A 26,592-nucleotide genomic window follows, 5' to 3' on the forward strand; every position below is an offset into this window, starting at 1 on the left:
CAGAGAGAAGCTCAGCATCCATCCTTTGCTGCTTTGTGTGTCAGCTGTCATGGTTGCTAGGCGACAGAGCGTCCAGTCAAGGTAAGCCGGGTCCTTGGAAGATCCAGCCTCTGAAATCGAACATTCTCTGAGTGGACCTCCTTAGTAGCCTGATAAACCAGATTAAAGATGAGATTAAATGTGTAATCTAGTCTGGCCCCGATGAATGAGACATCGGAAGATCGTTGATGTTTTTCAAACCATGTCTGTGCCTATTGGCCAACGCTCTGACCAATGAGGAGCTGACTGTAACAGGAAGCTGGTGGGGGGGTGGAAACAAACAGCCTGTCGTTAAACGGCGAATACGTCCTTCTATAAAATGAACGTAGAGCCTCTTCCTGCTCACGTTTAAATAAAAACCCAAAGTCTGATCCTTCCAGAACTGATTCCAAAGCTGAGTCAAACCAGAACTGGTCAATAGTCGTTACCGTCTTCCTTGTTTTCCTCCAGTGTCGTGCAGCTTTGTCGTCCTGCCCTAAAAACCCCGCCCACTTTGCATCCAAAAATTCAAACTACATCTCTGCGCTGTGATTGGCTGGCCAGTTCTAGGGCCTGAGGCATTGATCGAGGCTAGACCACTGAAGGGGAAGATGATTTTAGCCGCTTGGGCTAGTTTACCCTATTTAGAGTTGATTGAACCGATAGCAGCCGTTTTAAACTGAGAACTTTAGACTAGATCAATTTAGAGTTCGTTAAACCTGCTTCTTAAAAAGGATCCTGTAGGAAACGACTACTTGGTTTGTTTTTTGCCAATTCCTTTTTTTTCCACCTCTATTGGAAACTCAAAGAAAAAGACCTCATTTGTAACGTTTTTTTTGTGTAAATTTCTGCTGCAGTCTTTAATTTTGGATCATGTTTGAGTTTCAATTCAGCTGTTTTTTTTTCTCCTGCTCAAACGTCTTCTTTCAGCAGTTTGAACCTTATAAATAATTTTCTTTTAAAGTATAATCTCCATGACGATATTTGGTCCCATTATGGGTGAAACAGGTTATTGAAATCAACTAATTCAGGAATCGTTAAGTCGAGATTAGAGACTCTAAAACGTGCCTTTAACTGACAGAGCGACCAAAGCAGGAATATCAATACTGTGAAAAAATAAACTTTGGATTTAAGATAAAAAAAACTTTTTCTCCTGTCAATCTGCTCTATCCAGAAAACAAGTGGAAAAGTTTTAGTTTCAAGCGTTTTAACTATCTTCTTTATGGAACCTTTGGCTTTCAGATTATTGATTTATAAATTAACCGTTAGATTAATCTCATGCAGTCAGACGTAATCCAACCTTTAAGGAAACAGCAGTGATACTTTAGAGGTTAATCCGACTATAATGATTTCATGGAAACTTTTACAGGTAATTCATTAAAAAATGAACAAATACAAGAATCATTTTTTTTATTTTACTTTGCAGTACAGAAATCATTTGAGCCCAACAGTTTTTTCTTCTAGTTGTTCCAACAGAGCAGCAGTTCAACACTGCAGCAGTTTACATTTGGTCCTTAATTACAGCGAACCATGTTTACCGTCGATTAACGTTAGCATCGCGCCGTGACGACAGAAAACCCGGCTGGTGAGTTTCACAAGGATTTCCCTTGAATCCAGGCGGCCCCAGGAGTAATGGATGGGAACCCGGGGGGGCCGCGGCCCCAGGAGTAAAGGATGGGAACCCGGGGGGGCCGCGGCCCCAAGAGTAAAGGATGGGAACCCTGGGGCCGCGGCCCCAAGAGTAAAGGATGGGAACCCTGGGGCCGCGGCCCAAGAGTAAAGGATGGGAACCCTGGGGCCGCGGCCCCAGGAGTAATGGATGGGAACCCGGGGGGGCGCGGCCCCAAGAGTAAAGGATGGGAACCCTGGGGCCGCGGCCCCCGGGGTAAAGGATGGGAACCCGGGGGGCCCGCCTGTTGCTGCTGCTGGGGGGTTTTGAAGGGAAGAAAAGGACGAAGCCAAAGCTAGCCGTCTTTCAGGCAAACATGGAAAACTAACAGACCTGCAGGAACAACATGCAGATATTTTACAGTTTGATAGAACCTGAACCACGGATCAGTCTTGGACCCCACCCACCCTAAACCCACAAGATAGAAACTTTTTAAAGATACTGATGATTTTTATTTGAGTATTTGGGGTCTTTGGATAATGCTTTATCTAAACATGATGACTCAGAAGAGAAAAGTACTATTAGACATAAACTGTATTTAGTGCAACATCCACCTGAATGAGAAGTGAAAAAGCGAAGCTCCCTTTCTGAACCTTTCATCTTTCTAAGGATCATAAACTGGGCTGACCCTAACCCACCCAGGGCTACTGGTTTCTGTAGTTTATCTATTTGGGTTTTTTGTCATTTTAAAGAATCCAATCAGAGCCGTCTTTCATAATGTGGAGGACTGTGGATGTGTGGCGTCTACTCGGCAGCGTCGCCGAAGATGTCCTGCTTCCTGCGCTCCATTTCAGCAAAGTCAAAGTCTGAACCAGTCATTCGCTTGTAGATGTCCTTGATGTCGTCGCAGGTGGTCTCAAAGTGAGTTGTGGCATCATATGAGCGGGAGATGAAGATCTAAGAGGAACACAGAAAAAAATAAAACAGGTTTATATTTAATTCTGCTGTTAGACTGAATTAAACAAACTAGATGATTTAGGACTTTAATATCAACATTTCAACATGTTCTGCTTCATGTTCTCAGACTTGACTGGGTTCATCATCATCATCATCATCATCATCATCTCCTCTTGAGGAGACGGACCAAACAATGAACTAACAGACCGGCCTTGAAAATAAAATCACAGACCAAGGATTTTTTCTTTAATAAAAAAAAAAAAAAAAAAAAAGAAATGCTTGAATTTCTTTTTAATGTTTTTAATTGTATGTGCTGTTAAAAACAAATGGAAACTAGAGGGTGAAGCTTATTGTAATAAACTTTATTTGAAGGATCAGAAACGCTGGGATGGAAACCCTGAAGCAGCTTCTTCAGTTTAGCTTTTATTTATGAGCAGAGAAATTGAGTTTCCTCAACGCCTCTTATTAAAATGAAAATTTTTAATCAAATTTAGCCAATGTAGAGGTAGAGGTGGGGGGGGTTCTGAAATAAATCAGCCATTCTAGGTTTTATGGTAAACTGCATGGATGAAAAAGTAGCACATTTTAAAACTGTAGATAAAGTACTGAGTGGCTCCATGGCTGCATCTAATATTGTAGATCTATAAAGACCATTTCAGAGCCTAAAACACAGTAAAAACTCCTTTAACTCTTCTAATGGATTTAGGTGAAGAGGGAGTTAGAATCTGCTTCCAGCAGCAATTATAGACTTAGAATGTAAACTAGCTGCTTCTGCTGCAGCAGCCGCCGCTGCCGCTGCCTGCAGTCAGGCTGGTGAGGAAAAGCACTGAACCCAAAGATGCAGACCTTTCCCTGTGTGTCCCTCATAAACATGGCTGATCACTTTGGTGAAAGCGAAGCGTTCCTACCTGGCTCTCAGTGCCCAGGTCGGTGGGCTCATACAGGTCACTGATGCTGACGAACTTCTGCTCGATGGGCTCCAGAAGATCCAGGGCCGGCTTGATTTCATTTTCAGGGAAGCTGGTCTCCACGGTGGTGCTCGCGATTGCGATGTATTTACCCCCCGCAGCCACATTGTGAGCAAAAGAGATCATACAAACGTAGATGTCTGAAAAGAGAAACAGGTTTCATTTTATTTCAGTTTATTTCTTTAACTCCAATTCACATCCTGTCATCTCAGGCACTTCATAGAAATAAAACAACCAGATCATCCAGTCAGATTGATTCAAAGTTTTCTATCTAAGGAAAACCGGCTGATTGCATCGACTCATTGACTCTTCAGCAATCCCTCACACTAAGCATGCTTATAGCGACAGTGGAGAGGAAAAACTCCCTTTGAACAGGAAGAAACCTCCAGCAGAACCAGGCTCAGTGTGAGCGGCCATCTGCTGAGGCCCACTGGGGTTCAAGGAGACAGAAGCAGAGATCCTCTCTAAAAGGTCTTTTTGGCTACGTTCACACCGCAGCCTGAAGCCCATATGCGACCTGGATCTGATCTTTTCATGGCAGTCTGAACAACACAGATCAGCTTTTTCCAATGCGACCCAGGCCGCTTGGCTCTGTGGTCCTGAATCCGATACGAATCTGATCTTTTCAAATGCAACCTGTGTCTGAACAGCCAGGTCGCATTCATCCGACCTGAACGCCATTAATATTAACAAAGGTCACTATTCTGGATCTTGCTACGCAGAAGCGGCAAGAAAAACAACAACCATGGCGGAGCAGTATTTATGTTTAACCCTCTTGAAAAGATTGAATTTATTTGGTCGGAAAAGATCGCTTGATGCGCGCCGGCGCCACCATCCATGTTTACTTCCGTAAACACTGAGCACGCTGGCCTGTGACGTCATTGTGTCTCTACTGCGCATGCAGGAGACTTACGTTGTATGACTGCAGTTCACACAGGGGATCACATACAAGTCGCATATATTTGAAAATATAAACGGCAACACAAAAAAAGAAAAGGGATTTCTCCAAAAATTGTAATTGAGCATGAAGGCCTGCAGTGCGAACGCAGCCTTTGATGATGAAATGCTTCCTAACAGCAGATCAGTCTTCTGGGTCTGAGCGCTTCCTCATCTCACCGTGTTTCCTGTTGACCTGATTCTGTGGGATGATGATTTGGCAGGAGTTGATGTCTCCAGTGTTGGCGATGGGGTGACTCAGGATGCAGATGACTCTGATCACCTGACCAACCTTTTTCACACGGTCCATCACATAGCTGGGGTCACAGATCAGCTGCTTGCATCTTGCAATCTGGAAACAAAGACAAGCAGAGAGGAATTTCACAAAACGACAAGACAACAAGACACCACTAGCGTCACCCCGCTGGCGTCGCCGGGATAAAGACAACCCGCTAGCGTCACCGGGATATAGACACCCCGCTAACGTCACCTAGCGTGACCCCCGCAAGCGTTGCCGGGATAAAGACACCCCACTAGCGTCGCCGGGATAAAGACACTCCGCTAACGTCACCTAGCGTCACCGGGATAAAGACACCCCGCTAGCGTCACCGGGATAAAGACACTCTGCTAATGTTACCAGGATAAAGACACCCCACTAGCGTCGCCGGGATAAAGACACTCCGCTAACGTCACCTAGCGTCACCGGGATAAAGACACCCCGCTAGCGTCACCGGGATAAAGACACCCCGCTAGCGTCACCGGGATAAAGACACCCCGCTAGCGTCGCCGGGATAAAGACACCCCACTAGCGTCGCCGGGATAAAGACACTCCGCTAACGTCACCTAGCGTCACCGGGATAAAGACACCCCGCTAGCGTCACCGGGATAAAGACACCCCGCTAGCGTCACCGGGATAAAGACACTCTGCTAACGTTACCAGGATAAAGACACCCCACTAGCGTCGCCGGGATAAAGACACTCCGCTAACGTCACCTAGCGTCACCGGGATAAAGACACCCCGCTAGCGTCACCGGGATAAAGACACCCCGCTAGCGTCACCGGGATAAAGACACTCTGCTAACGTTACCAGGATAAAGACACCCCACTAGCGTCGCCGGGATAAAGACACTCCGCTAACATCACCTAGCGTCACCGGGATAAAGACACTCCGCTAACGTCACCAGGATAAAGACACTCTGCTAACGTCACCGGGATAAAGACACTCTGCTAACATCACCTAGCGTCGCCGGGATAAAGACACCCCGCTAGGGTCACCGGGATAAAGACACCCCGCTAGCGTCGCCGGGATAAAGACACCCCGCTAGCGTCGCCGGGATAAAGACACTCCGCTAGCGTCGCCGGGATAAAGACACCCCGCTAGGGTCGCCGGGATAAAGACACCTCGCTAGCGTCGCCGGGATAAAGACACCCCGCTAGCGTCGCCGGGATAAAGACACCCCGCTAGCGTCGCCGGGATAAAGACACTCCACTAGCGTCGCCGGGATAAAGACACTCCGCTAACGTCACCTAGCGTCACCGGGATAAAGACACTCCGCTAACGTCAACGGGATAAAGACACTCCGCTAGCGTCGCCGGGATAAAGACACTCCACTAGCGTCGCCGGGATAAAGAAACACAGCTAACGTCACCTAGCGTCAACGGGATAAAGACACTCCGCTAGCGTCACCAGGATAAAGACACTCTGCTAACATCACCTAGCGTCACCGGGATAAAGACACTCTGCTAACATCACCTAGCGTCACCGGGATAAAGAAACACAGCTAACGTCACCTAACGTCAACGGGATAGACACTCCGATAGCGTCACCAGGATAAAGACACTCTGCTAACATCACCTAGCGTCACCGGGATAAAGACACTCTGCTAACATCACCTAGCGTCACCGGGATAAAGAAACACAGCTAACGTCACCTAGCGTCACCGGGATAAAGACACTAAAACGTTAAGTAAAATTTAGAAGTTGGGCCAAAAACAGGATGTAGCAGAGCTGTTTTTCTTTAATCTTTTTCAGATCGAGTTTTACAAATTTTTCTTCTCATACCGTGTTTTTAGATCCAATTCCCTTTCCTTTAAGCCAATATTGACCAATGAAACTGTTGTTGCTAACGACCTAGAAGACCAATTGAAATGCGTCTTTAGACGTCACTCCACAGGAGCTCCCGCCCCACAAGTCTAGACAATGAGAACTGGAAAATACAACCTGAAATAAAAGGAATTTGTAAAACTCAGTCTGATAAAAAAATAAATAAAATCTGTAAGAAAATATTAGAAAAACAAAAAATAAAGCAAAATATGCACAAAATTACATTAATATATTTAGAAAAACCAAATCTGAGAAATCACTCTGGATTACATCCATTTTAATTTTACAAAACGTGTTCTTTGCAAAATTTAATGGACCAAAATTCCCTCCATAGAGCTGCTGGTGGCACGTTGTCATCACACCAACTTCCTGGTTTAGTTTGAGTGGAAGCATCAGTGTCTTTGTCCCGTTGGTGATGCAGGAATCAGGTAAAGACGGCGAGTGAACAGAAGCAGATGATGTGCACTAAAAGGTGAGCAGGATGTGAAACAGAATGAGCCCAGAGGAGAGTTCACCTCTCAGGAGCCTCACCTCTCCCTCAGACTTCACTCCCACCACCTTCCCGTTCTCCGTCACTATTTCCTCGATGGGCTTGTTCAACATGTACGTCCCGCCAAAGATGGCGCTCAACCTGAAACCAAAATGAGGAACTTTCAAAACAAAAATTATTTCACTAAATCCATTAATGGACACAATTGTTCAGCAGATTTATGACATTAAATGGAAAAAAATAGATAGAATAGATAGATAGATAGATAGATAGATAGATAGATAGATAGATAGATAGATAGATAGATAGATAGATAGATAGATAGATAGATAGATAGATAGATAGATAGATAGATAGATAGATAGATAGATAGATAGATAGATAGATAGATAGATAGATAGATAGATAGATAGATAGATAGATAGATAGATAGATAGATAGATAGATAGATAGATAGAAGGTCTGGAAGCTAAAATAATTGGTCCCCGCTAAAGTGAGAAATCAATTAATAACCACAACCAATCATGAAAGAGGGTCCGTCGTACACGATTGGTTCCTGACACGTCAATAAGGGTTCTCTGCTTGTCCCTCCCCCCTGTGCGGGTACCCTGAGACATGAACGAATCCCCGATTTTGAAATTTCCCCCAGACATTTTGTTTAGGTGTGAAAAGTAGGACATGTGCGGAAAAAAAAGAGGACGTCTGTCACCCTGTCTTTGCTGCTCTAGCTGCGCGGTGGTAATGTGGGTCTGATGCGTGGTGGGCGGAGCTACGCTATCCTTTCTCTGCCTGGAACAATGGCAGCTATATTAGAATCTATGTTGAAGTGAGAAAATCCTCCTGAAAACATGGTCTGTGCAGTCAGTTCACCCAGATTACCATCCTGCCTTCAAAGATTATTTCTCTGTGGGAGCCGCTCAGACCCCCACATACAGGCGCTGCGCTGTCACTGGGAATCCCCAGCAGCAGCTGCCTCAGGCCCGCTCGCCTCCTCATATAAATATGGTGATATATAAACACACGGTGATATACACTGTTAGATTTTCTTCTCATCGCTCAGCTCTACATAGAAAACCATCATTGAACTGATCAAGCTTTGCAGCTGAAGAGGCTCATTGAGGACGTAATCTGGAGCAGCATGTCTGAAGAACATCAGTGGTCCATCTGGAAGGTTACAGAAAGGTGTGTACGACTAACCGCAGGGTTTTGTCGTACAGTGCGAGCTCACAGCTCACGATTTATGTTTGGCCCGACGCTCTGATGCGATCTACCTGCTCACACTGTGCGACTAAAAACCACGTCGGCCTGAGCTCCGCGGCGAGACGGAGCTGCTCTGCAGCTCTCCATCCTGAAGGCAAATAAATGGAAGGAATATTAAGCTCTCTATAGTTAACCGCGCTGCCTTGGCAATTAGTGCAATTACTGTGCTGATTGCCTCACGATTCCTGATCGGGAAGCGGTCGTGAGAGGCTGATCGCCGCTCGTAACCCCCTGTACACTACACGACTCACAATCAGGCTGAAAGTCGAGCCCATCGAAAAATATTCGCATTACTGGAAAATCGCTGAGTGTGGCTTTAGGTGGATGATAGGGGGAGGGGTGGCATAGTGGTTTGGGCATAGATCTTGGATAATAGAGGTTCTCAGTTCAAGTCCCACTCCAACAGCCTCCACTCTGGGTCCCTGAGCAAGACCCTTAACCCCACACTGCTCCCCGGGCTCCGCACAATGGCAGCGCACTGCTCCCTAAGGGGAGGGGTTAAATATAGAGGGTGAATTTCATCACTTTAAGATGGTTTAATGACAACAAAGTTTAATTCCAACTGTAAAGCTAAAAGATTAATGGAGAATTTCACACTTTAAGAGACCCACAGAAGCACATGCACAACCCTGTGCCCACAATGGTCAAAGAAAGGCCTATTAAACGCGTGCAAGGGTGTGCACAATTCCATTTCTCCTCATGCACAATTCCATTTCTCCTCGTGCACAATTCCATTTCTCCTCGTGCACGCTCTGTTTAAAAGTTGCTGTTTGCATCGATCATACAAGTTTAGTTCCCAAAAGAAGAAAAATGGCGGCGAGCACGCAGGACTGCCTTACGTTAACGTTCCACCAGAATGATTGACAGTTAGGAGGACCACTGATTGAGATGATCCACCCAGAAACAGACAGACCATCCTCCACTAAAGCTTTATGGAAAACCACATTGACAGCCAGAAAAATAAACCAGCTGCATCTTTAGCTGCTGAATGATTTTATTTCCAGAATATCTCTGGTTAAATGATTAGTCGAGTTTCATGCTTTTTGGACCAAGTTGGATTGATTTAAATAACAGAATAACTCTAACTTAATGCTTTTTAATGCTCTAATTTTAATGCCACCAACAGGCACCCGTGGACAGGCTGCAGCCATGTCTCGAATTCCTGGTTTTAAAACCCAAAATAATAATTTAATGACATTTACTGATTTTTAATGACCCACGGAAACCCTGAATAATCTGCAAACCGAGTGAATTAGTTCTTTAAAAACCTCCTAAAGATCACAGTCAGTTGACCAGCAGATATTAATTTACTTTCCTTAACATTTTATGCTGCAGCTTCCGCTATATTCTCCATTTCTCCTCAGCAAATACTTGTAAAATAAACAGAGTGCACCCAGAGGAAATAAGCGCTGTACCTGGCGAAGCCCTGCGGCAGCTCTCCCAGCCCGTACAGAGGGTAGAGGTACGGACTCTTGCCGTATCTGGCCAGAGACTCGCTGTAAAGCTTTATTCTGTTGATGGTTTCGATGCACGGCTGATCCAGATACCTGAGAGAGGAAACCAGGAGAAATGAAGCAACCAGCAATGCCCCCCCCCCCCCCCCCCCCCCCCCCAGGCTATAGAGAAGCAGCACTCACTCATCAGTGCGGTAGAGCGCCAGGGAGTGACCGGTGAAGTCAATCACTTCCTGTCCCAGGCTGAACTTCTGGAAAATGGCCCTCATCGGGGTTTTCTTGGGATCAACGCCTTCCATGGTTTTCGGGTCGTTTTCGTCAAAGTTGGCGACAAAGACCAAGAACTTCCGGAAGCGTCGCTTCTCAAACAAACCCATCAGGCCTTAAAGGGACAGAATGAGCCGTTAGAGGGGCTACCGCTCATGAAGAGCAGCGATCAGAGCCAAACGGCTCGTCTACTTACTGGAAGCCAGAGCCTCAGTCTCAGTGGAGGGAACTTTATAGATTTTCCCTCCCTTGTAGACGTAACTGCCTTCAATCACCTTGAAATCCAGGTAGCGAGTCACCTGTGTGATCAGCAGCATGCGGACCAGCTGACCTGAAAAACATCTCTCTATGCTGACTCACATTCTGGCTTCTTTATTTTAACAAAGAATATTAAATCCAGCGTTCAAAGGAAAATAGATGCTATCACTTCTAATGAAAACCTGTTTCTAAGGAAATCTAGATATTATAGCATAATTCTAAAAACACAATAATGAGGAAGACTGTTTGTCCGGCAGAGGATCATCTGGTCACAATGAAATACAAAACATCACAGCATGACATGAACCTAGAAAACATGCAACGTCCTTCAAGAATGAAAAACACTTAATGCACAGAAATGTATCTGGATTGTAGAAGTTCAGGTGTTCTTTCTCCCATTCACACGGTGAAATCAGTGAGCAGTTCAGATACCGTTGGCCATGAGGAACTTTGGGACCAGGTCCACATTCCAGTCTCGTCCTTTTCCCATGGAATCAGGGGGGGTGCCAGGGAGGTTGAAGCGCTTGTAGAGCTGCAGGCAGAAAGTAAATCTAACTGCGAATCAAGAGGCAGCGACTGAACGTCACAAACTGCAGAATTTAAGTCAGCTTACATCTTCCAGCGGTGTGATGGAGGCGCTCTCAGCTCCATAGTACGAGTTACGGTCCATGTGAAGAACCTTCTTCCCCTTTACTGACATGATGCCTGATAAAATGCATTCCTGCACATTAAAGCAAACCACACAAAGTTTAAAGATTACAAACCTATAAAAGTTGGAATTATGTTTTTCTTGTTCTGGGTGTTTAAAGCTGTTACAGCAGAAAGTCTGCAGAGCTAAGCGGATGTAATGAGCATCATGTGACTAAAGAGCTAAAACTAGTTTTACGGCTCTGAGAGAGAAGGTCACTTTCACAGAAAGTAGCTCTGCAGCATTTTCTCACTGAAACCTGGTTGATCTATTTCTACAGTCGTTCCCTTTAGGAGGGATGTGTAGCTGAAGGCAATCAGTCACAGCAACCGGCCAACCGGCGCAGTCACAGCAACCGCCGCAGCCACAGCAACCGGCGCAGCCACAGCAACCGGCGCAGTCACAGCAACCGGCGCAGTCACAGCAACCGGCGCAGTCACAGCAACCGGCGCAGTCACAGCAACCGGCGTAGTCACAGCAACCGCCGCAGCCACAGCAACCGGCGCAGTCACAGCAACCGGCGCAGTCACAGCAACCGGCGTAGTCACAGCAACCGGCGCAGCCACAGCAACCGGCGCAGCCACAGCAACCGGCGCAGCCACAGCAACCGGCGCAGTCACAGCAACCGGCGCAGTCACAGCAACCGCCGCAGCCACAGCAACCGCCGCAGCCACAGCAACCGCCGCAGCCACAGCAACCGGCGCAGCCACAGCAACCGGCGTAGTCACAGCAACCGGCGCAGTCACAGCAACCGCCGCAGCCACAGCAACCGGCGCAGCCACAGCAACCGGCGCAGCCACAGCAACCGGCGCAGTCACAGCAACCGGCGCAGTCACAGCAACCGGCGCAGTCACAGCAACCGGCGCAGTCACAGCAACCGCCGCAGCCACAGCAACCGGCGCAGCCACAGCAACCGGCGCAGCCACAGCAACCGGCGCAGCCACAGCAACCGACGCAGTCACAGCAACCGGCGCAGTCACAGCAACCGGCGCAGTCACAGCAACCGGCGTAGTCACAGCAACCGCCGCAGCCACAGCAACCGGCGCAGTCACAGCAACCGGCGTAGTCACAGCAACCGGCGTAGTCACAGCAACCGGCGCAGTCACAGCAACCGGCGCAGCCACAGCAACCGGCGCGGCCACAGCAACCGGCGCAGCCACAGCAACCGCCGCAGCCACAGCAACCGCCGCAGTCACAGCAACCGCCGCAGCCACAGCAACCGGCGCAGTCACAGCAACCGGCGCAGTCACAGCAACCGCCGCAGTCACAGCAACCGCCGCAGTCACAGCAACCGCCGCAGTCACAGCAACCGCCGCAGTCACAGCAACCGCCGCAGTCACAGCAACCGCCGCAGTCACACTCCATGCTAACATTTTATACATTAAAACCAGAAGCTTTTATTTATGCACCATAGAAGTCATTCAAACAAACTAAATTTGCTTTAGTGCCAGAAATCAGAGGTTTTCTCAAAAGTGAACAAGAGAACAATTTGAAGGGAAAAAAAAAAAACACATGGCCAAGCAGTTTAAATTGGATTCTAACCACACAAAAAAAGAACAATTTATTTTTAGTAAAGCTTAACTCTTGTTTCTGGACCTAAATGCCTAAAGCCTGATTGTTTAATGAAACAAGCACCAAACTGTTAAAGAAAAAGGACGTTTGCAGATTTACAGCAGCTTCTCAGCAGGTGATGAACGTTTGATTCTGATGAAACCAGGACAGATGTGAAGCAGGCAGGTACCAACCCTGGAGGACTAACTCTAAACCCTCGCTGGTTTTAGATGCTACAGTCACCTGAATGCTAATGGCTGCTAAGATACAGTTTAGAGCGTTTAGCAAAGAGGAAGAGCAGAAACTAAAGGGGAATCACAAAAGACAAACAGCCATTGTTCTGAAGATCTTTCCTCTCCACCAGAGCAGTTGTTAGATCAGCGCTGGAGCTGCAGAGGACGGCTTGGATGGACGTTTACGAGACTAAAAGTATCACGCAAAAAAGTCTGAGGGGACGTTTTCTGCTTTTATCACTACATACACATTTTTTTTATTACTCTGAAATATCCCATCTTTGACATTTTTATACATTTAAATCGCTTTTATTGTTTGTAAATCTATGTTTTCCTGGATCTTGATCAAAATGTAGTTAGAAACACACCTTTAAGTCATAATTCCCACATTTCTGCTGCATTTAAAGTTTTAAACCAACTCTATCAAATAAGCAGTGAGTCTATTTTATAAGCTAGAATCCTACAGAAAGAAAACAAATAAAAAAACAACAGTCAGAACTTAGAAACAACCAAGGAAGGAAGGCCTGATCCATAATTTGATGAAGCAAAAACATGCGTATATTGTTAACCCATTAGTGATCCTGTGCATCACATTAGTTTCCTTCTATTGGAGCCAAAAGAGGAAGAAGTTTAAGTCACTGATCTGCATCGGGAACTGAAAGCAGCAAAGCCACAGCAGTTAGAAGCTGCAGCCTTTAGCTTCAGACTGGCTGAAAGTGAAGCTCTGACAATCAGCAGCAGAGTTTCAGTTCAGCCACACCCAGACCCGGCTTAGCAAAGCCTAACCAACCAGATTCTGCATCCTGGCTTTTTTATGACATTTCTCTTCAGGATCCAAGTCTAAAGACTGTAGAGCTGTTTTTATTTATTTAATCTTTTTCTGTTTAAAGGAGACATGGCGACAGGCCCCAAATATCCACTTATACTCTAAAATATGAAGGTTGGCTGAGAGGATATGGAAAATAAAATGACATAAAACTGTTTGCAGTTTGAGACTTTCTCAGATTTAAAACAAACAACATATTAAATAGATCCTAAATAATAAAGCAAAAAAATGTATCGAGTTGATAGAGGAAGCAACACGTTTGTCTTGATTAACTTCTAAAACATGAAGAATTATAAATAATAAACTTTTAGTGTCTTTTTCACAAGCGGAAATCCAACTATTGTTTTTTTAAAGGCTGAGCAACAAGCTAAACAACTAAGAAGAAAACAATCTGAATAACATTAATAACTGATGTGTGATTTTAACTATCTTTAAAGGAAACGTAGGGAAACTAGTTAGCTGCAGTTGGCCTAGCTAATGCTAATGCTAACTTATCCGCTTTCTATTCTCAGGCAGCAAATAAACAAACTCTTCTGTTCCGTTAATTGGATAAATACATGCTGACGTCACTATTCGATTAAACCAACTTAATATAAAGAGTAACCTGGTGATTTGGCAGTTAGCATGGTGCTAACAGTTCATTACGCTGCAGTCAGTTAGCGGCTAAGCTAGCTACTTAGCTAATTGGGCCTAGTTAGGCTGGAAGCAGCCTGGAAACAGGCCGCTAACAGACTGGAAATCAATCCGCCTTCAGTGTCTGCAGCATCGGATGCTTTCTCACCGTGAGCCCGGTGCCCAGGACGATGACGTCGTATTCTTCATTCATTTTCAAAGCTTTCAGTCTTTCTGCTTCAAGCTGTCGCCAAAGAAGAAAATGGAGATCCGCGAGACTGAAAAGGAAAAGAGGCTCAACGTCAAGCGCGTGACGCAGGGGGCGGGGCTCCCTGACAGCGGATTGGTTCAGCCCAAACCAAAACTTTTGTACTAAAGAAATTCAAACTATGCATAATTAAGCATAAAGTGTCCTCCACAGAAATACAAGCAGCTGATGAGAAAAATAAACAAATAATAACAAAAAAACAAACAAAACAAACAAACAGAAAACATAAATAAGCAAGATTAGTATTTAATATTGGTTAAATGTAAGAAAATAAATAAAGACATCCGGGACATTTTTTTTTTTTTTTTTACAGAAAGCAGAAATATGTTTTAGATGAAATGCTTGAAAGTCCTTAGAGCTAGCTTGACCAGATTGGCGCAGCGTCTGCCGTGAAGCGGGCGCTGTACCGGTCTGTTGTGGTGAAGAGAGAGCTGAGTCAAAAAGCGAAGCTCTCGATTTTCTGGTCGATCTACGTTCCTACCCTCATCTATGGTCATGAACTCTGGGTCTTGACCGAAAGAACGAGATCCTGGATACAAGCGGCCGAAATGGGTTCCCTCCGTAGGGTGGCTGGGCTCTCCCTTAGAGATAGGGGGAGGAGCTCGGTCATCCGGGAGGGACTCGGAGTAGAGCCCCTGCTCCTCCACGTCGAGAGGAGCCAGTCGAAGTGGCTCGGGCTTCTGGTTAGGATGCCTCTGGGACACCTCCCTGGTGAGGTGTTCCAGGCACGTCCCATCGGGGGGGGGGGGCGGTGGAGCCCCAGGAAACACTATAGGGACTATGTTTCTCGGCTGGGAACGCCTTGGGGTTCCTCCTGAGGGGCTAGAGGAAGTGGCTGGGGAGAGGGAAGTCTGGGCCTCCCTTCTTAAGCTGCTGCCCCCGCCACCCGACCCCGGATAAGCGGAGGAAGATGGATGGATGGATGGATGGATGGATGGATGGATGGATGGATGGATGGATGGATGGATGGATGGATGGATGGATGGATGGATGGATGCTTGAAAGTTTGGAGAAACCTTAGAAAATCTATCATTTATTTATAATATTTTTAAATAATAACACATTAGTATGAGTCAAACCGCATTTAACTTAGAAAACTTTTTTTATATACAAAATGACTTTTCTTTTTTTACAGCTTTTAAGCAGCTACAACAATTTACTTCATTATGTTCAAAATAAGGTTCCACATTTATTGTTGATAATTCTTCCCAAAAGCCTAAATCAGTCTGCATGTAGCAGAGACTTTATTTATGGCCTCATCAGATTATTAAAATTCCTGTAAATTAATATTCCATTAAGAGCGAACTTTAAATCCTCCTCCATGGTGAAACAGTTTATCTTATCTAACATATATGATGCTGGAAAATGTTTGAATTTATGCATAAAAATAAACAATGGTAAATGCTGTCATGCAAAGGAATCAAACTTTTACGTCTTGGGAGGGGTCCTAAGACTAATAATTATACTAATAAATACCCTAACCTGAATAAATAAATAACCATCAATTTTTCTAACACGCTTGCTCCCAAGCGGGGTCATGAGGGGTGCTGGTGTCCTTCTTCATCTGTCAGTGGGTGAGAGGGGGGGTCCATCCTGAACAGGTCGCCAGTCCATCGCAGGGCAGCACAGAGACAAAAAAGCATTCACACCTAAGGAGGATTTAGAGACGACAATTAACCTAATAGTCATGTTTTTGGACTGTGGGAGGAAGCTGGAGTACCCGGAGAGAACCCCCGCATGCTCAGAGAGAACATGGAAACTCCATGCAGAGAGACCCCTGGCCAGGAATCGAACCCAGAACCTCCTTGCTGCAAGGCAGCAGTGATAACCACTGTTCCACTGAGCAGCAGTGAGCTAAATAAATAAATAATAAATAAATACCCTGACCTAAATAGGTAAATAATAAATAATAAAGCTAACCATGCTACATAGCGCGGACCAGAAACAAATGCTCAACAAAATAAAAGCACTTAGCTCAAACCGGAAGTTATTGACATTGGACAGAGGAGAAATGGCCTCATGCACGAGCCCATTTCTCCTCATGCACGAGCCCATTTCTCCTCGTGCATGAGCCCCTTTCTCCTCGTGCATGAGCCCATTTCTCCTCGTGCATGAGCCCATTTCTCCTCGTGCATGAGCCCATTTCTCCTCATGCATGAGCCCATTCACGGCCTTAGTAAACACATCACCAGGATGATTGACAGTTTGGAGCACCACTGATTGAGATGATCCACCGGGAAATAAAACACTTAACCGACACTTTAACAAGAACAGGATTGATCTGTTTGAAAGTTGAGCTCTGATATTTAAAGAAGACAAAGGAGTCTGTTAAAAATCAAGCTTCCTGACAGCAACATGAAAACAACAATAATTCCTTTAAATGTGTCATAAGGGCAGCGCTGCAGAATAAACTTTTCCAGTGAGGAAATTATTCTAGCAGCAATTATTTTTACCATGAAAAGGATTCAGACTTTGATAATATGACAAATCCCATAAAATTGTTCTGACTGCATTAGCATTTCTAATAATTTATAACCCTAGCCCATTAATTTTTACGTTGTAGTAATTGGAAATATTTCTAATGTAAATGTTTCTTTATGTTTATGTATAGATATATTTTAAATGTATTATAAAAATTCACTGTCAAATAATTAAAATGATTATTTATCTTCATTTCACACAGAGCGTCTTGTCATGTCTCACTTCTGTCTCCTTCCAGACTCTGGAGCCTTGATGTGCAAATAAAAAAAATACTTTAATCTCAAAGTTAGACTCCAGCTGGTAAATCTCCCTTGGACTATTAAAAGACTTCTGCATTATAATAATTTCAAGTGTGCAGTTATCATGGGGCCCTTTTCACCACAGTTTTCCTAGTATTTAACTTTCCATTTATATACTGGCCTTAACTGTCAGTTAATACAGCCAGTTTGAAGCTTTAGGTTTTAAGGGACTTTATCAGATCTAAAACCTTCTACCACAAGATGGCGCCAGAAATAAAGAAATCCACTAAGTTCAGCCTTTAGAAACCTTAAACAAAAGCTGCCTTCCTTTCACTGCTCAGCTCCTCCTGCAGATGAAGTGAGTTTCAAGGCAACTGTGTAAAAAGAGGGGAGGCTGTGGACCTGAGCGCTCTGCCATGATGGTCCAGGGCCATGCTCCTCCATTAGACACAACAGCTGCAGAAATGAGCTGCAGATGAAGACTGTGGTCCAGAGATGCAGTAAAACATGATTTATAGCATCTACAATTAAAAGATCTACTTTAAATGCTTTCATGTTAATTCATTGTGGTTCATTTCAGCCTATTATAGTGGTGGTTTCTGAATAACTCCTCCTCCATTATCTCTTGGAGCGATTTGGTTTATTTGAACTGAATGCAAAGTTGAACTTTAGCAGAGAATAAAGTTTAAAAAAAAGGGAGTCCTGCCTTTTCTTTAATGTGATAAAAACCACAAAGCCACATATGAGGACGATATATTCTAATTTTTGCCTTTAATCACCATGATCAAGGACTCAAAGTATTTTCCATCTGAATCAACTCAGTTCAACTTTAATAAACTGCTGCTGGATAAAAACAATCGACTAAAGGATTTAGGGTTAAATATTCAGTCTTTCTCTGGGAAAGTCTGTACTTCTGCAGTAGTTTAGCAGTTTGGGGAGATTTAAATAGAGAGAAGATACGGCGTTCCTCTTGGCTCTATTCTCCAACTAGGACACTTTGTTTTTCACATTGTTTTATCGTCACATGACTTCAGTCCAAACAGCCGCCATGTCATAACAGCAGTGAGTGGACGGGTCAGAATTAAAGGAACAAAACAACTTTTACAAGAAATCAACTGTTTCATCTAAAAAAAAAATAAATCCATTAAAAAAACCTTTATTAAATAATAAAACTAAATTACCCATACTGCAAGAAATATAAATCTAATGAAGTCATTTTCTTCCTAATAAGGTAATTTGGAAAAGGCAACAGTCTCTCATTTTAAAGGCATAATGTAAAATTATCTTATTTTAACTCATTCCATTGGAAGATCATCTTATTTTGCTACACAAATTAAAGCCAAATACACTAAATACATAATTAATGTTTTTACAGGTTTTCTTCTAGTTTTGAGAAAAGAAATACATAAATTCTGTATTTCAACAACAATATTTCAACCTCCTTATTTTGGAATAATCCAATAAGGACCATTAAAAAAATAATAAAACTTATATAAATGTGTTTGACCAACAAAATGCAAATGCTCAACATAAGTTTTATTATTCTTTATGGAAGTTTGTAGTTTTTATTCAGTCGCTCTATTGTTCTCTTTAATTGTTAATGTTTTATTAATTTTAGGACAAACTTCTGTTTTCCTGTTTATATGAATTCAGTGAGATTTTGTTTATTGCTAAAGTTCCCGGTCACTTTACAGAAATAATTCAACCAGATTATCCAGTCATTGACTATATCAATAAACATAACTACTGTCAGGATTTGCACCTGTTGTGTTTTAATAAAAGTTTAGTGTTTTATTAAAGTTTCTGCTCTCATTCCTGCTGCCAGAGTTTCCTTCCTGTGCTAAAAATTCATCACTGTCTAATAAATAAAAATATCCTGTATTAAAATAGATTGAGCTTCAAAACAAAATGGATCTAGAGAGAACAGAATATGTTTTTGAATTTGGTTCCCACTAAAGTATTTAGCATCATATTTTCACAGCAGTTGGACTCGATCAGCTTCAGTCTGGCCCCATTTTTAAAACTCAAACTATGTTATTTTTAGCCACATTAGCCTCCAATCCCTTTATGGAGGATTGACTGAAGCTCTTTTCAAAGTCTCCACTTGTTTAGTTTGTTCTTCAATCCTTCCAAAGGGTTTGAATACTTTCTTCAAAGCATTTTAGAACTAAGTGGAACTAAAGCCTGAGAAAAAAACAAGCAGATTATTCTGTGCAAAGATCAGAATAAACGCCAAAGGTAGATGGCTCCTTTTTATTGATTAGCTGGTAAAACTGCAGACTTTCGCAGATCTGTCCTCCATGTCTGGACTCTCCCACACTTACAGTCAGACAGTTAGAGGAAATCACGTTAGTCTGGTTTATAATGCTGATGCTTCACATTAACACACACACATATATACGCCGACGTTAAAAGCTTCCAGATGACAGAGACATCTGGTTGGAGTTTCTGAAGGGAGAGCCATTGAGCAGACGTCTCAAATGTTGGAGAGTTAATGGACTAAACAGACGTTTCCCTCTTTGTTCTCCTGCTGCTGCTGCATGTAGTCTGTGCTGCGCTACTTCAGAAACTAACAAAACACATCTGAGCTCATAATCAGGAATGGGCATCACTTCAGTTGAATCTGAGGATCCATTTAGACTGACAGCTTAATGAATCTAACTTCAAATGATTTTAAACTGAGAGGAAGACAGAATGGCTGTCTCTTAGTTTTATGTATAATTTAAATCAACTCAATAGCCGAGAAATAAAGATGTTTATTTTGTCTTTTGAGAACAGCTGTTGTGAATTTTGGTTCAATTCAGGATGAGACCAAAATGTTTAAAGTAGATTTAGGAAAAAGCTCATTTTGATCATCTCCATATAGTTTATCAGTGGAGGGAAACCAGAAGATATCTGCTAGATTGGTAGCTAGATCAATACCAGCTGATCATCAATTCTTTACCATCAGGAAGTCCACAAACTGTAGTTAAAAGCCTTCAGCTGATCCAAAATGCTGCAGCCAGAGTTCTGATGAAAATTAAAAAGAGAGATCATATCTCTCCTGTCCTGGCTTCTCTTCATTGGCTTCCTGTTAAATCCAGAATGTTAGGAATCCAGTTTGTGTGTTTTTCTCCCTCCACCACCAGGTGGTGCCCTGTCCTTGTTGGGCCTCCATGCACACCTGCGACTTGTTGGATCATTACTGGAGGAATATTTGAGCAGTGGGCTGTCACTACCTCGACGCCAGTGTGTTTGCCAGTTCTGTGTAGCCATGGAGGGGTCAAAGGTCAGGGCGGACCCCGCTCTGTGTAGCCATGGAGGGGTCAGAGGTCAGGGCGGACCCAGCTCTGTGTAGCCATGGAGGGGTCAGAGGTCAGGGCGGACCCGCTCTGTGTAGCCATGGAGGGGTCAGAGGTCAGGGCGGACCCAGCTCTATGTAGCCATGGAGGGGTCAGAGGTCAGGGCGGACCCAGCTCTATGTAGCCATGGAGGGGTCAGAGGTCAGGGCGGACCCAGCTCTCTGTAGCCATGGAGGGGTCAGAGGTCAGGGCAGACCCAGCTCTATGCAGCCATGGAGGGGTCAGAGGTCAGGGCAGACCCAGCTCTATGCAGCCATGGAGGGGTCAGAGGTCAGGGCGGACCCAGCTCTGTGTAGCCATGGAGGGGTCAGAGGTCAGGGCGGACCCAGCTCTATGTAGCCATGGAGGGGTCAGAGGTCAGGGCGGACCCAGCTCTATGTAGCCATGGAGGGGTCAGAGGTCAGGGCGGACCCAGCTCTATGTAGCCATGGAGGGGTCAGAGGTCAGGGCGGACCCAGCTCTGTTTAGCCATGGAGGGGTCAGAGGTCAGGGCGGACCCAGCTCTATGTAGCCATGGAGGGGTCAGAGGTCAGGGCGGACCCAGCTCTATGTAGCCATGGAGGGGTCAGAGGTCAGGGCGGACCCAGCTCTGTGTAGCCATGGAGGGGTCAGAGGTCAGGGCGGACCCAGCTCTATGTAGCCATGGAGGGGTCAGAGGTCAGGGCGGACCCAGCTCTATGTAGCCATGGAGGGGTCAGAGGTCAGGGCGGACCCAGCTCTGTGTAGCCATGGAGGGGTCAGAGGTCAGGGCGGACCCAGCTCTATGTAGCCATGGAGGGGTCAGAGGTCAGGGCGGACCCAGCTCTATGTAGCCATGGAGGGGTCAGAGGTCAGGGCGGACCCAGCTCTGTGTAGCCATGGAGGGGTCAGAGGTCAGGGCGGACCCAGCTCTATGTAGCCATGGAGGGGTCAGAGGTCAGGGCGGACCCAGCTCTATGTAGCCATGGAGGGGTCAGAGGTCAGGGCGGACCCAGCTCTGTGTAGCCATGGAGGGGTCAGAGGTCAGGGCGGACCCAGCTATATGTAGCCATGGAGGGGTCAGAGGTCAGGGCGGACCCAGCTCTATGTAGCCATGGAGGGGTCAGAGGTCAGGGCGGACCCGCTCTATGTAGCCATGGAGGGGTCAAAGGTCAGGGCGGACCCCGCTCTGTGTAGCCATGGAGGGGTCAGAGGTCAGGGCGGACCCAGCTCTGTTTAGCCATGGAGGGGTCAGAGGTCAGGGCGGACCCAGCTCTATGTAGCCATGGAGGGGTCAGAGGTCAGGGCGGACCCAGCTCTATGTAGCCATGGAGGGGTCAGAGGTCAGGGCGGACCCAGCTCTGTGTAGCCATGGAGGGGTCAGAGGTCAGGGCGGACCCAGCTCTATGTAGCCATGGAGGGGTCAGAGGTCAGGGCGGACCCAGCTCTATGTAGCCATGGAGGGGTCAGAGGTCAGGGCGGACCCAGCTCTGTGTAGCCATGGAGGGGTCAGAGGTCAGGGCGGACCCAGCTATATGTAGCCATGGAGGGGTCAGAGGTCAGGGCGGACCCAGCTCTATGTAGCCATGGAGGGGTCAGAGGTCAGGGCAGACCCAGCTCTATGTAGCCATGGAGGGGTCAGAGGTCAGGGCGGACCCAGCTATATGTAGCCATGGAGGGGTCAGAGGTCAGGGCGGACCCAGCTCTATGTAGCCATGGAGGGGTCAGAGGTCAGGGCGGACCCAGCTCTATGTAGCCATGGAGGGGTCAGAGGTAAGGGCGGACCCGCTCTTTGTAGCCATGGAGGGGTCAGAGGTCAGGGCGGACCCGCTCTATGTAGCCATGGAGGGGTCAGAGGTCAGGGCGGACCCAGCTCTATGTAGCCATGGAGGGGTCAGAGGTCAGGGCGGACCCAGCTCTATGCAGCCATGGAGGGGTCAGAGGTCAGGGCGGACCCAGCTCTATGCAGCCATGGAGGGGTCAGAGGTCAGGGCGGACCCAGCTCTATGCAGCCATGGAGGGGTCAGAGGTCAGGGCGGACCCAGCTCTATGTAGCCATGGAGGGGTCAGAGGTCAGGGCGGACCCAGCTCTATGTAGCCATGGAGGGGTCGGAGGTCAGGGCGGACCCAGCTCTATGTAGCCATGGAGGGGTCAGAGGTCAGGGCGGACCCGCTCTGAATTATTGTCTGAAAACAGTCAATCATTATTGTGGAATGAAGGAACCAAAAAAATCTGATGCAATGAGAAAAAATCTGCACAAATTTTCACGCCACAAACATGCAGAGGATTGAAAATTGTTTTTCTCTGTAATGTTGATGAAATCAGGACATCCGAGGCTCGTTGTTGTGCAAACATCAGCACATAAGGTTCTGACGGCAAGGCTGTCGCTCTGAGCTGCCCTTCATTAACTCCTGTTCACCGGCAGTCTGGCACACTGTCAGCATAACAGAGGCACGGTAACCTTTTATTATGCAGTAATGCTCAGGTGGAGTCGTACAGTATGTTCAGGCTGCAAATGCCTCTGCAGAGACAAAGCATGTCAATTAAAGTGGAGTCAGAGTAATGGCTGCCCCAGGGGAAGGGTGGCGGCGGCGGCGTACAAACAACAAAACTTATATAAGTTTTATACATCGTGTAATGGTTTAAACCTCATGTAATAGTATATACATTTAAACACATGTATATAAAGATGTATATATATGTATGTGTAGGGAGACAGTTTATACTTTTAACAATGACAATATTTTACCATTTAAACTCAAATCTGTCGTCAGACTACAGTATGATGGAAGTGTTGGCATAGAGGTCAGAGCAGTTTGTGCTCTGGGAAGGTGGCAAGTATCTGTTTTGATCCACAAACTGCCAGCTGGGTCCCTGAGCAAGACCCTTAACCCCAAACGGCTCTCCGGGCGCCGAACAATGGCAGCCCACAGCTCCCCGAGGGAAGGGGGGTAAATGCAGAAGTAAATCTCTTCAATTTGAGATTATTAAAGGGATTTACATTTATTTAGAAGCTCCATCTAATCCAAATAATACGGCGGTCAAACTCTTATGTCCATATATGGGTAACACCAGTTTACTAACTAATGAAACTCTTTTTTTTATTATTATTAGCTTATTGGGCCAGTCTGTCATATTTTTATCTTTAATGGCATCATGCTTTAACTCTTTGTGCTCTATAGAAGCTACTGGAAGCAGAATTTCCCTGAAGGACTAATCCCAAAGGATTAATAAAGCTGAGTCTAAGTCTATTGAACTATTTTGACTGCTAATGTCCGTTGCATAGATTACCATCACATATAGAAGTGCATAAACTGATATCGTTATTTTAGAAGATAAGAATCTATTAGTCTTTTCAAACAGAGATAAACACAAGATGGAGAGAAAATACTCAGGTTGGGTTTTCTAGCCAGAAATCAGACACAAGTTGGAGCAGTTAATTTGCAATATTAAACTTAATTAAGTTTAATATTGCAATATTAAACTAGAGCTGTTCTAAACAAAAATTATTTTTGTTTTACTCTTGTGTAAACAAAATGACAAATAAATCTGTCTAAGCCTAAGGCTAATGTAAAAGTAAAAATTACGCTGAAAAAAGAAATATTATTAGTTTATTTTTTAGTTACTCTAGTAAATACCTAGTTACTTGTGCAATTACCTTTTATAAATAAACTTAATTATGGCTTCTAAATTGATAGTAAGAAGTGTAGCAAAAAGAAAATGATCTGCTAAAGGTTGACGACTGAAGTTATGCTGCAGGAATTGATTTCTATTATTTATTGTGATTTCTGTTGCAATATAAGAAAAAAAAAACAGTTTGTATATTTTCAGATAAGATCCGCTTAAAAGCAGGAGCGTTCACTTTTCCGTGTCTCTTAACCTGAACATCTGGTGTGGCTCAAATAAACGATTCCTATATATTCTTTTATAAATATATATATATATATATATATATATATATATATATATATATATATATATATATATATATATATATATATATATATATATATATATATATAGAGAGAGAGAGAGAGAGAGAGAGAGATACACTCATGCAAAGAGTTTTCTTTTTTTTCATGACTATGAAAATTGAAGATTCACACTGAGGGCATCAAAACTCTGAATGAAAATGTGCAGAATTACTTAAAAACGTGTGAAACAACTGAAAATATGTCTTATATTCTAGGTTCTTTAAAGTAGCTGCCTTTTGCTTTGATTAAATATTTGGGGAGACGAGTGATTCTGGTTCAGAAAACAGGCAATGATAAGAATTATTACTTATCAATTATCGGGGGCAGCAGCAGCGGCAGCGGGAGCAGCGATCCCCTCAGACCTTCTCTCTGGACGTTGGGTAATGTCTGAATTCCTTGCATTGTGATGTAGCTGGCGGTCTGCTAATGCAATTGTCGCAGCGGTGAACGATATTGGGGCTGGTCCAGCCAAAACATGAGCTAATGATGTGAGCTGGACCACAGTTTTCCAACAAGGGCCGATCGTCTGCAGCCAGGGGCCCAATGCTCTGAGAAGGCATGCCATAAAACTAATGCCTTGCTGCCGGCGTCTCAGATTAGCAAATGGAAGGAGGAACAATTTCCCAAAAACCAAACCCTAAAAACGGCTCCCCAACATGAGCGCTCTGTCCAACCATGGTTAATGTAATCTGTTTTTTTTCAGGAAAAGGGAAGCAGGAATTAAAGTAGCAACCTTTGTTGATGCTAAGTTTCTCCTCTACTTTTCTGACCTCCTTGCTTTGTACCAGCATCAAACATTTTTACTGATATTAAAACACTTGATTTTCAATTTAGGTGAAGTTCTAAAGATTTAATCTTATATCTTTTATCTTATAAATATAGTTTGAAAGCAGGCAGCAGAAAAAACAGAAGTAAATGTTCTTTCCTCTAAAACTTTCCACCCAGTCGACAGTTTTAACAACTTTCTGCTTTCTTCCCTCGGCTTTTGCTCAGACTCTCCACATCTGCCAACTGTAAAACATCTGGTTCGGCGAGACATTTAATTTCACTTTTATGTCAGAAACACACTCTGGCTTCCAGTAGAGGCCAGTGGAAACATGATCCTGAACAAGTCTGAGGCTACCAGACAAAGGAGGCTTTTCAGCCTTGCGTCAGAAATCTGCTGCTTTGACACCAAGGCTAAAATAGCACCAAGGTGGAGAATCCACAGACAGACACCAAACCATCTGTGAACATCTAGGGAGAAGAAATCTGTCATTGAAACTGATGGGCCAGCTTCAGATCGATTTGTTTTTGAGTTGAGGTCTGATCTTCCCTTTGGAATGAAAATATTTGTGACATGATTCTTTAGTAGACTCTGGTGCAGACACAATACGAGTCCAAAACATCTGTAGGGTTTTGGAGAAGTCATCCGAGGCAAACTGTCTGGACAGGGCATCTGGCTTAATGTTACGTGACCCAGGATGATAAGTGATATTTACCATATTTTCACGTCTATAAGGCGCATATTAACGTCTTTTTTTCCCTCAAAATGTGCGGCGCGCCCTATAGTGCGGTGCACCCTATGTGTGTTATTACTGCAGACGTTGTTGAGACCGCCATGAGAACGTTAAAGGGGGAAGTGTGGGCGTGGATTGTGTATAAAAGAACAGGTATGTGCTTTATGCAGAACTCCTTATGATGAAAGAGTGGCTGAGGGAGGTGAATGTAAGGAGACCAGGTGTTTTTTTCCTCGCATCACCATCGCTGTTAATCTGTGACTCCATGCGTGCCCATCTCACAGCTGATGTGAAAAACATGGTGAAACAAATGAACGCTGTGCTCGCTGTTATAGCGGGAGGTCTGACAAAGGAACTTCAACCGCTCGACATCGTTGTGAACCGGCCGTTCAAAGTAAGGCTGCGTTCACACCGGACGCAGCAAGAGCAGCAAAATTACGTCTGCTGCTTCATTTTTGCTGCTTGTACCAGTTAGTTCTGACGCGCGGCTGAAGCAGCGCGGTGCAAAAGTGTGTCTGATGCGCGTTGGGCGGAGCTTCACTATCCTTTCTCTGCCTTGCAGCTATATTTGCTGTGATCAGTGGGAATAAAGTAGTTTTAA

At 44.8% G+C, this 26,592-nt stretch overlaps 1 protein-coding gene and 1 long non-coding RNA gene across 2 annotated transcripts; both read right to left on the reverse strand.

Annotated features, from left to right (window-relative positions):
- Window positions 1-2,116: 2,116 nt before the first annotated feature.
- Window positions 2,117-14,560, reverse strand: gdi2 (GDP dissociation inhibitor 2). Its single transcript, XM_038276877.1, has 10 exons — window positions 14,400-14,560; window positions 10,934-11,041; window positions 10,753-10,852; window positions 10,259-10,393; window positions 9,979-10,177; window positions 9,757-9,888; window positions 7,123-7,222; window positions 4,669-4,840; window positions 3,493-3,692; window positions 2,117-2,584 (listed from the first exon to the last, which is right to left on the reverse strand). Exons 1-10 carry the CDS (start codon window positions 14,442-14,444, stop codon window positions 2,432-2,434), a joined length of 1,344 nt encoding a protein of 447 aa, XP_038132805.1. The 5' UTR covers window positions 14,445-14,560; the 3' UTR covers window positions 2,117-2,431.
- Window positions 5,061-7,116, reverse strand: LOC119777874. Its single transcript, XR_005279987.1, has 3 exons — window positions 6,138-7,116; window positions 5,182-6,043; window positions 5,061-5,087 (listed from the first exon to the last, which is right to left on the reverse strand). It is a non-coding gene; the product is annotated as an uncharacterized LOC119777874 (long non-coding RNA).
- Window positions 14,561-26,592: the final 12,032 nt, after the last annotated feature.

This window comes from Cyprinodon tularosa, unplaced genomic scaffold (genome assembly GCF_016077235.1).
Source record: "Cyprinodon tularosa strain WSP-4 unplaced genomic scaffold, ASM1607723v1 ctg1286, whole genome shotgun sequence".
In the NCBI taxonomy this organism is placed as follows: domain Eukaryota; kingdom Metazoa; phylum Chordata; class Actinopteri; order Cyprinodontiformes; family Cyprinodontidae; genus Cyprinodon; species Cyprinodon tularosa.